Here is a 16,439-nt window from a genome sequence, read left to right as displayed (position 1 = left end):
TGTCTGTTCAAATTCTATATTTTTGAGTGTGAAAAAAATCATAAATAAGAGATGCTTTCGTATATTAAAGTAAGAGAATTATTATAAATAATAAAATTATTTATTTATACTCCACATTTTCCCCCTGATGGGACCTGAGGCCACTTAGATAAAAATAAGAACCACTAAAAACATAGACAAAACAACTAGCCTCTGAAGAAGTGGAGGGAACGAAAGCCAACTAAATAAAAAATGTCATTATGTGAAATGTGTTTCTTTTATAGCTCATTTGGAAACTGGATAAATGGTTGTGGGTTCTACTGTCACCATTCTACTGACTGGCAACAACAGAATACCGTATTTTTTGCTGCATAAGACACACTTTCTTCCTCTTAAAATCTAAGGGGAAATGTCTGTGTGTCTTATGGAGCGAATGTGTGGTCCCTGGGGCTGGCGGGGGGGGGGGAACCTGGGCTTCCCCTGTCAGCCCCGACAAGCTCCTGAGCAGCTCTGGGGTAGCCTGCGAAGCCTCCGCAGGGCAGCGGGGAGCCTTCATCCCGCTGTCCTGGGGAGGCTTTGCGCGGCTATCCCTGGCCTTTGCGGGAGGTGGGGGAAGGGACAGAGCGAGGCTCTCTCACTCCCCCCACCTCCCACAAAAGCCCCCAAGAGCCGCATATTTTTTTACTTGAATTCCCTCCCCCCCCCCCAAAAAAAAGTAGGTGCGCCTTATGGAGTGAAAAATACGGTACAGTGGTACCTCTGGTTAAGTACTTAATTCGTTCCGGAGGTCCATACTTAACCTGAAACTGTTCTTAACCTGAAGCACCACTTTAGCTAATGGGGCCTCCTGCTGCCGCTGCACTGCCGGAGCACGATTTCTGTTCTCATCCTGAAGCAAAGTTCTTAACCTGAAGCACTATTTCTGGGTTAGCAGAGTCTGTAAGCTGAAGCGTATGTAACCTGAAGTGTATGTAACCCGAGGTACTACTGTACATTCAAGCCTAATTTCAGTGGGGGAAGGGGTCCTGGAAAGCTGCTGCAGGCAGACGTGTACCTGGGGAAGTTGGCTTGGAACTTAAGGCCAAGCACATAAGGGGCGTTTCATAGTATTAAATAATCCAACCCACTACAATGCAGGGATATTTTGCCCAACCCCAGGGCTTGAATCCATGACCCTAAGACAAAGAATCTCATTTACTATGAAATTCTTTTATAAGCCATTGTCATTTTAAAACAGAACAGAGGTACTCTGGTCACACAGAGGACTTTGCAGCAAGGTTGCAAGCTTCCCCCTACTTTTAGTGACAAGAAAAGTGCTATATTAGCCTGGCCCACCCTTGTAATGCCAAGATGGGGGTGCAGCTCAAATTGCTCATTTGGGGTGATGAAAACATGGTGCTTGGAGACACTACTGTTTATTAATCCTTTACATTACAACACTCAGCTTTGCAAATGGGTTAGAGCTGGGTCCTGCCTCAAATTAACCTATATTACCATGATCCTAGCTAAACAGCACTGGCCTGTCTTGCCAGTTTATTGAGGTGCCAATATTGGTGTGTGAGCGCCTGCAGCTACTTCCTTGTAATAAGGGGAAGGAATTCTGGGGCTGCACCTTTGTTCAGGCAGAAAGAGCCCCATTTTCCAGCCAGTTTGGGGGTGGGCGTGGGAACCCGCACTTACCCATCCGTCTTAAATGCCCCCCAGGTTACATACAAAACACAGCTAAGCTCCAATTCTGCAAATACTGTCAAGCCACTGGCGTCCTGGGGCGCGGTTTGCACGCATGTGTGCGTTCCGTTGGGCAAAAGCCTCCTGCTGCAGACACATTCCAGCACCTCCCACTTCCCCAGTTCTGCAGGCCCTTCTCGTCGTCCTAGTCGAGGCTGTTCCGCTGAAGGTGAGGGGGCAGCGGGGAAGACTCCCGCCCCCTCGCAGGTCCCCACGGCCCTGGGGGCCAGGCCAGCACGAAAAGGCTACCGCTTTGAAGAGAGCCGCAGGGCAAGCTGAGCGCACGCACGCACGCACGCAGGCAGGCAGGGCGGAGCCGCGGCGCTTGGATTGGCCGAAGTCTCGCCTTTCGTCGCCGCCTCGCTCTTCCCAGTCTCTCCCGCGTCTCCTCCTGTCACTCTTGTCCGAACGGGAGAAGCTCTCCAGGCGAAGAGGCGAACCCTTGCGCGGCAGCCCACTCTGCGCTGCTGCCGCCACCACCACCACCATGCACCTCTGCAGCTTCGCGTGGCGCCCTCTGGTCCGCCGCCTCACGCAAGGGGCTGCCCCCTTCGTCCGCGGACACGGTGAGTTTAGGGGGGGAGGGAGGGGTCGCGCGCGCGGCTGCGCCGTCGAAAAAGCCCCCCAGAAGCACGCCGAGGCGAGGAGCGGGGGCTGGTGAGGAGCCGCGTGGCTCTGCTGGGCGAGGAGGGCGCGCAGAGGTTGAGGGCGCCGGTGTTGGCGTCGGCTGCCTGGGAAAGGAGACGCGAAGGTCACGGCGCTGAGGCAATGGAGGGGAGCCGAGAGGACGCGGCTCCTGGCGCGCAGGAGAGCCGCTTCGCGTTCGCCCAGCCCCTCGGCGCCGGCGAGACCCAGGAGGCTCTTCCTGGCGGCGGCGGCGGCGGAGCAGTTTCCCCTCCGAAGTTATTTTGACTAGTGGAGAACAGGGTGGGACTGTTTACCGGAGGGGAAAAGATGACAACCAGAATCACTCCCCCCACCCCTGGCCAGTGTGCAAGCAGCTGACAGAAATTCAGGCTAAAGGGAGAGAAAACGGCGCAGGGTGTTGGGGAGGGAGAGTCCGAAAAAAATTAATAAAGGGCTGGTGATTTCCCTTCTTACTGGGCATGTGAATGTGGCTGAGGTAGCACAGACTGGCGAGAACTTGCTGATTCTGCTCATAAAATAATCCGTCCTCTATCTGCACAGTGTACGTTCTTATCCGCGAGGATCGATCGGGGCCTTTCTAGGTTAGAAAGATGGATCCTGCTAGTTAAGCACTGTACACTGGTTATACTAGCCCATATCTAGGTCTAGTAGTCTGTTTTGCCCTCAAGGGATGGATTCGGATTAACGGTGCTGCAGGTGAGTTAGCCACACTGCTCTTTAATACCGAGAGTGTCAGTGGGACAGATGACTGTGTTTGAGGATATTTTGTCCAAGCAGTATGATTTCTTCCCTGAAAGTTTTGTAAATTGGCAAGAGTCAGATTGGTGCTTCCATTGTTTGTTTGTTATTAGGTTTGACAAGCATATACTTAAAATGCTATACACATGTTAAGAAACGGCCTGGGCAGTGGGATAGGGGAAGGTTGTAGCCCCATTACTGACATCAAATAGGAGTGTATGGCCATATTCCACATGACTGTGCATTTTTCCTAGTTATATAATAGTGTGACTTGTGTAATGTAGGAATGCAGTAGCAGAAGTTCTGTCTTGAAAGAAGATGCCACAATTCTCCCAAAACAATGTAGTTTACATCTGCACCATTTATTGATTGAAAAAACGCTACAGGAGTGCTTATATGGGGCATTGCGGTAGGGACTGTGTGATGAGGCCATCAGGTATCTTACATTATTAATTTCAAGACATGATGGTTAGACTAGAGAAACTCTTTGGAGCAAGGGAGAAAAATCCATGTCTATCCTTTTTAAAACATTTGCGTAATCATAGAATTGTAGAGTTGGAAGAGAACCTAAGGATCATCTAGTTCAACCCTCTGCGGCACAGGAATATGCAGCTATCCCATACGGGGATCAAACCTGCAAACCTTGGTGTTCTCAGCACCGTGCTCTAACCAACTGATTTATCATGCCCCATTCAAAAAACAAATGAACACCTGGCTTAAACTTCATTCTGGTCAGCATATTCAAGTCCACATTAAGAATGTCTTAAAATTATATTTCCACTTTGTATTACCTGGTTACTCTGTGCCATGCATCAGGTGCAGAATCTTTTCCTGGGATTCACCTTCTCATGTGAAAGGGCATCATGTTGTTCTTATGGGGAAAGACTAGCTCAGTGGTAGAGTACATGTTTTGCATGCTGAAGACCTCAGTGTCTCCAGGTAGGATTAGGAAAGGCTCTGGACAGCGTTAACAACTGCTTCTCCTGTTAATAGGTCGGTTTGATCTATAACCAATAACTTATGAAAATGCTAAGTGCAACAGTGGATTTGTATGATCGAAAGAACTATTGATCCTGTCTTTATTTTACATTATGAGATTTGTAGCTGATACATTTCTTTAAAAAGATCTCTAGATTATCTCAATTACAGCATGTTGAGTTTACTGTTTTGTTTTGTGTTTTTAGTATTATCACTAATATTATAGCTTTCGTTTTTGAAGCACCTTTCCGCCAGATGTCATCTGGAAGCGTTCCTGGATCTTCTGGGGAGAACTTTATTTATTATCTGCTCGTTGCTGGTGCTGCTGCAGCAGGAGGTTTTTTAGTGAGTGCTTCCTTTACACATCTGTTTACACTGTCCAAAAACTCTCAATCTTCTCAACAGGATAGAGAAATGATAATGTAGTCAAACCAAAATTTAAGTTGGAACTTTGCTTACAATGTTTTCTGGTAGCAAGCTGCTGACTTTGAGACCAAAATCCTATACATACCTGCTTACCTAGAAATAATCCCCATTGAACTAATGGGATTTGGGTAGACGTGCATTGGGTTGTGTTGCAAAAGTCAAGTGTTTAATCCAACATTTTACGGCAGAGGTGGGAATTTACAGCCTTCCAGATATTGCTGAACTATAACTCCCATCATACCTGATCACTGATCATGATGGCTGGAATTGATGGGAACTGGAGTTCAACAACAGATGGGGAGAGGCAACTAGTCGCTCACCTCTTATTTTATGGACTAAATTTATGTCTAAATTTTAAGGGGAAAAATAAGTAATGATTGTGAGAGTGCTCCATTCCAAAATAACTTTTTGATGATAAACCACTAAAGCTGGAGTCTTTACTGGGGTTGGGTGACTTGCTTCTGCTTATTGCTATAATGCAGTAATATTAATGCACATTTTCCTGTCAAAGCAGACTGCAAAACTAGATTTACCCAGAAAGAAAATACTAGAACTACAGGCCAAGGCTATGCACATTTACTAGAAGTAAATCCTTTTTACTTCAATGATGACAACTTAAAGTTAATATTAGACATATCCTAAATGTCAAGGTGATTATACACAGCAATAGATGAGTTTTAGGATAGTTTTCCAATAAAAGTTTTCTTGGAAATTGGAAGCAAGTGTCAGTGGCAGTTCTAGTATAGTCTTCGTGTCAAAGATGGGCATTAGAAATAATAATAATTGTAAAGTTTGTTTGATCAATATGATGAATTCAAAGAGCCTGCAGTCTCAAGTATGTGTGTTGATGCTGGGGATAGTTATGTTCCCCAGTCCCATGCAGCTATTTAACTTAAGATTGTATCATCCATAGCTATGGATTGTGTAACAAAATGAACCAACATAAAAAATCATGGAAATCATGGAGAAAAGGCTGCATGAACTCATTGTCATGTATAGTTTGATGCTTACACTGATTGTTCCTACTGACTGATCCTACATGTTCTACCTTCTCAATATGTAAATGTAGTAAATGGACACCAAAACATTCTTCCAACCAAAGGAAATGAGCATTGTACTATTTCCCACCACTCAGGAATGCAATATTTTAATATTTACACACACACACACACACACACACACACACACACTAAATATGTTATTCATCTCTTCTAACTAGTACCTATGAGATTAACCAGCTGAATCGAGCATTCAGTTTTCTTTGTCTAATATTCATTAGTTGCTACACATTTCGGCTTTGATTTTCAGAACTTGGAAATGATATCAATAGAGCTTAATTCTAAGTAATATATGTTTGAAAAGCAGTGCTTGTTTAACTATTGTTTATTGCTATCATAAGTTTTATTACAAAAATAACACTAGTCGTCAAAATGTTATCGCAAACATTGGCTAAATAAATAGTAGAAGATATGCCATAAAACTTTTTGTAAGGTTATACTATAGCATTTCTACCTGTTTAAGCAAACAGAAAATAAAATACAAACAACAGTCTTACATTGCCTTAACCTTACCTTTAATGTAGTAACCATGGCTTAGTGCAAATGTGCAAACTTTCGGAGAGGAGATCCTCGCCCGTCATTCTGCTGTTGTGCTGCACTTGTTGTAAGCCAAAAATGGCTTATCTTCTGAGTTACACCAATAAAACTCAGAGACAAGAGGAGTTGGACTCAGTTTAGTATGAGCTCAGGCCCATGGGTTAGCTGTCTCTAGATTAACCATGAACTGAAAGCAAGGATTGTCCACTAGTTCATGGTTTGTCCAGCAAAGCTAACTCATGAGCCCAGGTTCAGGGGTGTAGCCAGGGGGTGCGGTAAGTGCACCTCACGTGTCGCCACTGAAGGGGGGGGTGACAAAATGGCAGGCGGCACTCACCGTGGGGTCTGCAGCGCACCCAAGCTATGCGTCTCTGGCGCCCGCAGACTCCACGCCGTCTGCCCACTGCCTCCCCCCCAGCTGAGGCCCCGCGGCACCCCCCGTTCCTATGGCCGCCACATGCCCAGTCCCTTCTCTATGGGTGCCACGCGCCCCGTCCTGTCCCTATGGGTGCTGCCCATCCCATCCCTGCCTATGGGCACTGTGCCCCCCATCCCACCCCCATGCGCGGTTCACCCCGCTCCTGGGCGCGCCGCCCCAGGTGCCCAAGAGGCCCCAGGTTCATATACGGTAACATACAAAACCATCCTTAGCTGAGTACAGCAGCAAAACAAGCAGCTGCTGCCTGAGAGCTTATACATTTTTGCTAAGCCATGGCTTGGCTTAGCGTGATGTGCAAGCCAGGTCAATGTGTTGTCGCTCTTAATAGAACTTTGAATCTGACTCTAATTAATAGATCATTTCATCTGATTTTAATATTCTGAAGAGGGTTTTAATCAAAGCTTAAATACTTCGATATAATTTTTATAAAGCTAGAATAGGGTGTTACAGTTTAATTTATATATTTTTATCTCTCATTTTAACCTATTAAAGGAAATTTATTAACATTCCTGTTTTTCTATACATATATTCATATACTGTATTTTGGTACAGAGTTTATATGTTTTATTAATCTTTATGATCTGTGTTTGTTCTTATTTTATTCCTGGTTTGCAGTGGCTTTTGGCTATAAGCATTTACGTTTGATCGTTAATGTTTAATCTGACCCTCTTCATTAAAAAGGCTAGCCTATATATAAAAATACTCACTGCGATCTTTATACATTTTACTCAACCCCTCCCCCCCCCCCCCCCAATATCATGTTGGCTGAAAAGCAAATCCTGGAATTTGGGAGACCTTGGAAAGTGACTTTAATGCAGTACAAGAAGCCAACTAGTAAAAAAAAAAGAGGACACTTTATCTAGTAGAGAGCAGCAAATTAGAGTATGAGTTATTTGGAGACTGCCCATTCATGCCAAAACTAAATATACGCACAACAGTGTTTCCATGTGCCTAAGAGGCCCTTTAGAAACTAGCCTTGGAGTACGCACTAGAAAGATCTCAAAGGTGACATGGTGGATTATTTGTAGCACAGTGTTTTTGTTTTGCATTTATTGCATTTATGGAAGAGTTAGTAAAAGCTGGGAGTCTTACATGGAATATAAGAAAGACACATTCTTCATTGATTGGTGCAACTTTATTATATTTATAAGTACAAAGAAAGTCCACCTCCACATTATAATCTGGAATGCTATTTAGTCATTTCTCCCACTTGTCCCTTGGTCAATTATGTCACAATTGTTTTTTTTCCAGCCTGAACTTTATGTGGACAGTTTTGTATGGATTATTGGTTTGTTTTTTTGTATCCCATGTTCTGACACTACAAGCATTCCCTAAATGGAAGTGGGTGGAGCTACAGATTATGTGGGATTTGGTTCATTTTTCCCTTTGATGATATGTATTATTTTTGCTAACTATAAAAATTAATAGGAAAAGCAAAGAACACAGTCTTGGCATATGGAAATAAGTGCAATTATTATTTTTAGGCCTACAGAACAGTTACTTCTGACAAATCCAGGTACAACGAACGTATCACTGATATGCAGCAAAGAACTGTAGCAGAATGGAAACCAAAACCGTGGCCTCCTCAGTGTAAGTTGAGAATTTATGCATTTACAAATGATACTTCAATGTTAATTGTCTTAAGGGCATTTTGTTTTGTTTTTTTAAAACAGCAAAGACAGGAGTAGGGGGGTGGAAATTTAGAAGCTGCTAATCTGTTGAACTTTATGTTAGACTTTACATGGCTATGTATCAGAGTTCTGTTTAATTTAATTATTTTTGACAGGACTACAATGGTTCTAATTTAATGGCTCCTAGGTCCTAGAATATTATTGGTTGCAAGGTTTATATGCTACATATGCATACATTGCTACTGTTACCATGGGCCAAGCCAGGATTTATGTTAGGGGGGCAGACTTTATGTTGGGGGCCCAAGAACTTGAGTTAGTTAAGTATTTTTATTGATTTACATGATTGGGGGGGGGCAGCTGCCCCACTTGGCTACACCCATGATTGTTAGTTTGCTCAGATACATTTGATCATTTTGTTGCAACTAAAATGCAAAGACATTCCTGAAAGTGATTCAGTTCATGTAACACATAGTCTGGGATTGGTTTTTGTTTTTTTTAAAGATTTCATTAAGCTTCACAGAGAAAAAATATAAAGCGCTGAAGGTTGAACGTTTAGTGAAAGTTAACTAATTACAGAACTCATATAACTAAAATTACAAAAGTGGTTTTGTTTGAGATCATAATTCCAGTCAGTCAGCAGCTTGATGGCTCAGGAATTTCAGAAAACTCTGAATATAGTGCTCAGCTAAGTCATTGATGGGGAAAATTCTATTCACAAAACCCAGGGAATTGTTCTCTAGTACTGCTTATTATAACTAAATGAGCACTGCCAAATTGCTTCCTGAAATGACCATTTTTATGTCTATAATTTGCTTAATATTTTAAATAAATGAAAATATTTCAGTATGAAATAACTAAGAAGGTATATAGAGGGAACTCAGTTTGAACTGTGGCTTAACTCAGGAATGAACCAACATGTTTTCACTCATACAGTTCATACTGAAGGATCATTAAGATAGTGCTGCCAAGTATATAGAAATGTGAAATTCTATTAATTAATCTCACTGAATAGTCAGTGAGTTAGGATCTGTTTCTTTGATGGAAGCTGTTTCATCTTAGGGATGAAGGAATGTTTAGAAGGCTGTGACCCTATACCCAGTTTCCTGAGAGTAAGCTCTACATAGGATGTATTTTTAAGTAGGCATGTATAGGATTGCCTAGTAAGTTAATGCAATAGTACTTCCAACACAGTTAAATTCTAAACAGTTTGCTACTGTGCATATTTATTCAGAAATAAGTTTTTTGTGTGTATAGTGAGACTTATTCCCAGGGAAGTACGCAAAGGATTGCTGCCTAAGATTGCAGTTACAGGGCTAGACATTACAAATAGCTATCAGCTCAGCCACTGAACGCATCCTCAGATTACCTGGGCACTATCCAATGTTACATGAGCACGCTTCTTTTTCCTTTCCTCTTCTCTCCAGCCCCCTGTGAACCTCAAATCTTTTCTGAAGGGTCCCCTAAAACCCTCCAGGGAGTACCTGTTCCCCCAACTGCTTCTGTTCTCTGAAAAATGTGCACTGTTGGATCTCACCCAACACATGTAGCTGCTTTTCTTTTCCCTACCTAGACGCAATGAATGCAATCAAATTGCATTTACCTGACCTGGTTTTTCTCCCGCCCCCTTTTTAAACATTTATATTGAATAATACGTTTGGGTTTTGAAAATCATTAATTCATATGTTACATGCTATTTTTCTCTCTTCTTGTCTTTCTGCTTTCTTTTCATGTGCCTTGTCATGAGAAGAGTGCAGGGCATTTGATATTCCTCCTTCCCTGGCCCTTTATTGCCTTTCATAAATGACCTTACCTCCATCTAAATTGTATGCTTAAATTATCTTAACAAATGAAACATTCAGAAAAGCAAGTATTATATTTCCCTCAAGTTTTTAAATATTGCGATGCCTTTCAAATTCACCTATGATTTGGAAAATCCATAACTTGTTCTATACTTTACTAAAAAAAAAGACAAAACCTCTAACCTCTCAGCAGAAGACTTTAGGCTACTTCACACGTAATATATTTTCAGCTGTACACCTATAATGTGTTAAGTGTACACTCAAAATTGTAAAATGTATGTGACAAACATGGGTACCACAGAAAAAATACTGCATGCCGAAGCTTCCTGTTAGGTGTGCAATCACAGGCAAGCCCATGATTTTTTGTCATGAACCAGCTCTTTGACATTGAACTGAATAGGGAAATGTTAATAGAAATAACCTGCAAAATTCCAAAATGGTGTTTATAGTGTATGCTAACGTTCCAGTTTTTGCAATTTTCTGAGTGTGTTCATGCAATTTCTTGTTCCAATTTCTGTTTCCTTTTCTTAATCTTGTTTCTGATCTCCTTTGCTGTATTAATCTTTCTTTCACTAGAAAGGTTGTATTTAAATCTTTCTAATTGTTCCTCTGCTTTTACACTTTCAGAATAAAATACAAAGGAAATCTTTCCAAAACCGAGGAATTAATTTTTTTAAGGACAGTCCATCGTTGTATACCACGCAGCCAAACTTGAGAAAACCATCTCTTATAGAACTCCATTTTTGTGAGAATACTCCCCAATAATTATATCTTTTCAAGGCCAAGATAAAACACAACTTAAATACATCCTATAGAAGATAACTTGGCACTCTTAAGACACTGGCTGTTTTGAATTAATACACTTGTAATTGACTGTCCAATAAAGGGTCCTGAACACTTACATTGCTTGTCAATCTGTGTTTTGTGTGAACAGGTTAGTTTTCTAGAAATTTGTTATATCCCATAGAGGGACACAGTTGGGTAATATGGTCTTTGTTTTAGCAGGAAAAAGAGGAGCTGGATCTGTTTAAAAGTCAGTTTATTCAAGTCTTAAAGACACACTGCTGTACCAATACATAAGAGAATGATGTGACATAAACAAAAAACTTAAAATAATTGTCCCTATTCATGTTACTATCAAAGTTAAACGAAACACCTACTTCTCAGTACAAACTTAGATAATATTTGGATGTTTTGATCACATCAAATAATTAATTATGTTCTTTGTAGCCAATCATTATTAAACCTGACAGTGTCTCTCTCCCTTTGTTCACATACCTATCTTTGCATGTCATTGTTAATTTCTCCTCAGCTTTGTTTGCCAGTTGGGCTGCTGTCTGTCAGCTAACAAAGCTTGTGGGTCACTGTTCTCATCTGTGTGCTGCTGGTGCCTGTTCACATCTTCATTTCCATGCCTTCTTACCTAGAATGTTACAATCCCTGTTTGAAAACATGTCCTCGGGTTTCTAGGCTGGGGTGTGCATTTCTGTTTCAGTGGACTTCAGCATTTATTGCAAAAAGACGGATAATAATGGAATCGCAATTCATGAACGGGGGAAAGCTGGGCTCACAAATAGCACTTGTCTTATTCCTGCATTTTGGTCTTATTCCTGCATTTTGGTATTTTTGACGTTTGCAGCAGTTTAAACATTCACATCAAACCTACAATTTATTTCTTATTTCTATACTGCTTGCTTGTAAAAAAACAAAAACCCTCAAAGTGGTTGGCTCGCGATCTACTTCAGTAGAAGGAATGTGCAGAGCCGTTTCCTCTAGGTGAAAAGGACAGAGAATTCATTGCATTTCAGGACTTCAAGTATGACAATACTGTTCCTGCATACACAAACTGCTCTTTCATCCAGCTGATAGTATAGTTTGACCTGTGCCCTGAGCAGATTTGTTTTTGCTGTTTCTTAATTTGCAGCTCTATAGCATGATGCTATGCTCCACAGCAGCTTCTAAACATAGCAGCCTATTAAGGTTGGCTTTAATAATATCATTCATATATTAAACATATAATATGAACATGAACTGAGCCTCTTTTCAATGGCATCCTTGCCATTTCCCTCCCGATGGCTGCAGTCTTTAACTGCTGTACATTTATAATTCTCTGTTATCGTAGCATGTTTCTGTTTGTTTTGTTGTTATGTACTTCATAGTAATCCTTTGCTTCATGCTATATATTCTTTCCACATATTAACAAGGTAACAGGCTAACCTGTTTCACATTGCATGTTTGTGCTTCATGATTTCTCTGTTATGTTAAATGAAGCCTTAGAAAACGATGAAACAGAAGCAAACGAAACTACTGATGCAAGTGAGGAAGTAAAGGATGCAGTTGAAGAAGAGACTGCAGCAGTAACTACTGGTGAATCGGAAGTGCAAAATGAAAAGCACACTGAATCTGCAGAAGCACAGAGAGAAGACGAATCGCCTGTTGAAGAGGCATCCTCTGGTGTGCAAGAAGAGCAGGATGCTCCTTCCAGCTCAGAGGCAGCCCAAACGCAAGGTTAACATTACAAATGGAAATCTGTAGGCATTTTACCTTGTATCACAGGAAGCACTGCTTTGCTCGCGTTAACATAGTATTCCACACAGAATAAACTTGTATTTTAAAACCTTAATTGAATTTTAATATAAATGAGATATGATTTCAGCTGCAGTTTCCAAGTTTAATTCATACAACTTATTTTAGGTAGTTTGTTGCAAAATATTTCTGGAAGAAGGAGCCCTAATTTCCCATTTGTGGTAGAAGGCTCCTGATTTTGTCCAGAAGAAATAGCTGAACATGCCTAGAGAGTGTGTTATAAATAGAATTGAGTGCAGTTCAGTGTGCTCTTTCTCTCCTAAATGCACAAGCTGTAAGATGTGTAGAGAGGCATTTTGGCCCATTAGAAATATATTTACTATTACAAAATCTTGTGTGGTTTTCTTCTGCTGCCAAATCCATTGCCTTTCTGAATTTTTTTTTTTTAAAAAACAACATTATTATTATTTTTGGCGTGTTTCCAAAACCATCCATTATTTGGAGGGTTGTATGCAATGCTTCTCTCACTCAGGGTAGATACTTTGAAATGAATGAACCCAAGTTAAACATGTCCATTAACATCAATGTTTCTACTCTGAGTAGAGACAAGCAGAGAATACCACCTATAATTTTGAGTGCTTTTCAGACTTCATTATGCAAAGAATGAGAATGTGATTTCTGATTAGCCCTAAAAACAATGACCAAATAAGACCATTCCAAAATAATTTTGATGGCTGCGATCCAGGAAGTGAGTAACATGAACGCATTCTAGGCTCTGTTTCATTGCTGGTCATGGAAATATATTTCCTTGCAACTCTTTGTCTTATGTAGTGGACAGTGGAACCTGACACTATTCAGCATTCTCTTAATCACAGATAATGCCTTCAGCATTAAACTGGTAAAAACTAGATGAATAAAACATAGGCCTTTATTAGGAAGGGCTCTATAGTACCAACACATCCCTTAGTCATCTGATTTGTATCCATCATTAAGTAATTTGTAACGTGAGTTCACTTTTGTCACTGCTGGTTATGTTGCAGTTAAAAAGACCTGATCTTAAATGATTTATAGAAGCAAGCCTTATTTGGACAAGTCACTTGGGGGTGGGGAGGTGATTTTTGCAAAGACCCAAAGCATTCTGTACCTTCCCAAAATCTGTTTTGGAAGTTTTTAGGGGTACTCTGGAAGGGTATGGAAATTGGCTTGGGAGACCGCAGAAAGAATTAGAATGGGTGGAGCTTAGAGGAGAAGGATTTAAATCCCCACTTGGCTATGAAGCACACTGGGTGACCTTGGGCCAGCTACTGTGTCTCAGCCTAACCTACTTCACAGGGTTGTTGTTGGGGGGATTAAATGGGGAGGGGGAGAACCATGTATGCCACCTAGAGCGCCTTGGAGAAAAGGGTGGGATATAAATGCAATACATAAATTACAATTTTTTATTAAAAAAAACCCCACAACCTTCCTGCGGTAGAAATTCCCAACCAAACTTCCAAGTCTGTTTGGGACATTTTACATTCTTGCAATATCCGTTTTATGTAAATAACTGCATTATATTTATCTAGCTAGCTTAGTTTTGTTTATCAATAACTAACTGGGATGTCAAGTTTTCCACAGCCCTGAAGCTTGAAATGCTGTGAACGGGGCAAGCCAACTGAACTCCAGACCTTATAGATGGAAATAATTGTCTGCTACTGTATTGCGGCTTTCCCCTGGCTTCATGAGAATGCCAATTTGGCTTCCCTGAAATAGCTCTGTGTGCATAATGTGCACACACTGCTATTTCTGATGCTGAAGAGAATGGGATAAAAACACTGATATAATGAGATGCAGTACAATTAAATATAAGCAATACAAATGAAAACCACAAGCAAAGTTGGAGAAATTCCAGTTTTAATGTGTAAAAGTACTCAAGTTGGCACAATAAACTTAAGTTAATTTTGTTTTTTAACATAGGTGATTTCCATTATTGTATCTCCAAATGGAACTGCTAAATTCATTTAAGAACATTAGGAGATCAGATAGAAATATAGCTGCTTTATTTCAGCTGCAAAATAAAGGGGTTCTCAAATTTTCCTTACATCACTTCAACTTTTGAGGGGGAAGCACCTTTCCCCACACATATAGTTGGAACAACAATTAGTAAGCATAGTCGTAATGTAGTATCGCACTGAAATATTTTGTATTAACAGAATTGAAGATTTGAATTCCTAATTACGATCATTTTCACATGGAATAATGATACAGGGAAACAGAATGCTGAAATCCGTGTCTTGCCTACCTCTTAATAAAGGATTTTGTTTTACAATTTTTGTTTGCATTCTTGTGAAACCTGTAGTGCTTCCTTGAATTATGTTTATGTTTATTATGTTTCTACAGATACCAGTATCTGCTAAAAATGAACTATTTTTGTAACAGGATAATATTTAGTATGGTGTCACACAGTGAAAGGGTGCAGTTCTGTAAATGTATGCATATGGGTACCCGAGGAAACTTTGCAGTATCTATTGCAGTCTTCCACACAGCTTTAATAGGCTAACCGCTTTCAGTTTGAAATTGGCTTGCCTGTTGAATAGTATAGAAATTGCAGATACCTCTGCTACAAACATGGTTCTGACCCAAGTCTAGCATCAGAGGTTGTCAGAACTGAGCATCTGTTGGACTCATGTGACACCATGTGACATCCTGCCACTCAGAAAGTTTTTTTTATAATAGTTGAGTTTTTATAATTGAAGCTATTATCAAGTTTGACTAACAGCAAACTGCAACGAAAGTACCCCGAGATTCACAAGCCAACCTTGAGCTGTGATTTGTGGTCCCGATTTGTTGAGCTGAACAGTGTTAGTGAATTTGGTCCAGAAACTAGTCAAAGTTTCGTATTAAGTCCAGTTTTCAATGTTTGTCTGTGTGTAATGTGTATGGGGTATGTGGAGATGACAACAAAACCTTAGAGCCTGCCATGGTACATTCTATTTAATATAAGCAGGCAGTTTTCTAGGATTCCATTGCATATGGAGGATGGCACACAAAGGCAGAGAAAAAGCAACCAGTTCAGAATTCTAGAGCAACACTTAATTTAAATGTGTTTAACATGCATCCTTCTTAAGTTAGTCTAATGCACCAGAGATGCTATTGTTTCTTTCATGCTACATTTGCCTTGAGAATTAAGGTTATCTTATTTCATTTTGGTAATGACTGATAAGCAGCCCATATGCCTTTGTTAATTGTTTGCTCTTCCTTTTTCCTTTTAATTCACATTTAAATGTTCATGGAGCATTAATAATTCGCTTCCATTAATATAGTAAAAGAAAAATGCATGCATTGATATTGCCATTTACTCGAAGATTCATGTCTTTAATTGAGATATTTAAAAGGATTTCGCAGACTGAACTTTTATCCCCACTCAGACTTAACTGTAATGGACAAATGTCTTTTGCTAATCCCAAACATAAATTAGTTACTATGTATTTTAGACTTTGGCACTTCTACTTTCTTCAGATTATTTGCAGAGTAGGGCTCAATGGCAAATGCAGGCAGAGCAGCTATGCTTTGCAACACAACTGTTGACAGTACAAAGGTCCTGCTATTAGTTTTAAAATACCATTTGTCAGAGCATTCAGTGGGTTTTAGTTTTAGTCATAACTGTGGCATTTTAAATAAACATGTGCCATGGATGTTAAAGTTAACTAACAATCTACTGAAGATAAATATTACAGCTCTTTGTCATAAGGAAATAAAACTACAGACGTCTTGTACACATGTGCTCCAACTGTCCCATACCAACCCTTCCTTCTCTAATTATTGATATGCCACTTTTGAACTTCACAGTTCCCAAATCAATTCTCACAATTTAAAAATCCACAAGACAACCCTCCAAAGTAGGGACCTCCCTTGCTTAACAAATAAGGTATCTCCAGTTGCTACACACCTCACTTTTGAAGGTGGGGGCACC

The 16,439-nt window shown here is 40.5% G+C and overlaps 1 protein-coding gene and 1 long non-coding RNA gene across 2 annotated transcripts; one reads left to right on the top strand and one right to left on the bottom strand.

The window, feature by feature from the left end:
• Positions 1–1,860: 1,860 nt before the first annotated feature.
• On the top strand, positions 1,861–14,795 carry MGARP (mitochondria localized glutamic acid rich protein). The gene is made up of 4 exons (XM_079989405.1): positions 1,861–2,273; positions 4,313–4,416; positions 8,016–8,121; positions 12,233–14,795. The coding sequence occupies exons 1-4, from the start codon at positions 2,195–2,197 to the stop codon at positions 12,472–12,474; spliced, it is 531 nt and encodes a 176-aa protein (XP_079845531.1). The 5' UTR covers positions 1,861–2,194; the 3' UTR covers positions 12,475–14,795.
• On the bottom strand, positions 2,596–4,401 carry LOC307223450. Its single transcript, XR_013842091.1, has 2 exons — positions 4,287–4,401; positions 2,596–2,677 (listed from the first exon to the last, which is right to left on the bottom strand). It is a non-coding gene; the product is annotated as an uncharacterized lncRNA (long non-coding RNA).
• Positions 14,796–16,439: the final 1,644 nt, after the last annotated feature.

This window comes from Podarcis cretensis, assembly GCF_951804945.1.
Source record: "Podarcis cretensis genome assembly, chromosome: 9".
In the NCBI taxonomy this organism is placed as follows: Eukaryota; Metazoa; Chordata; class Lepidosauria; order Squamata; family Lacertidae; genus Podarcis; species Podarcis cretensis.
The sequence above is the reverse complement of the archived record's forward strand: the minus strand, read 5'-3'. Positions and strand labels throughout refer to the sequence as shown.

Excerpts from the sequence above, each read along its gene's own strand:
- MGARP (XM_079989405.1), top strand. The coding sequence starts at position 2,195 with ATGCACCTCTGCAGCTTCGCGTGGCGCCCTCTGGTCCGCCGCCTCACG. Across the intron at positions 2,274-4,312 it reads CCCCTTCGTCCGCGGACACG|CACCTTTCCGCCAGATGTCA; the intron begins GTGAGTTTAGGG and ends TCGTTTTTGAAG. Across the intron at positions 8,122-12,232 it reads AAAACCGTGGCCTCCTCAGT|CCTTAGAAAACGATGAAACA; the intron begins GTAAGTTGAGAA and ends TGTTAAATGAAG.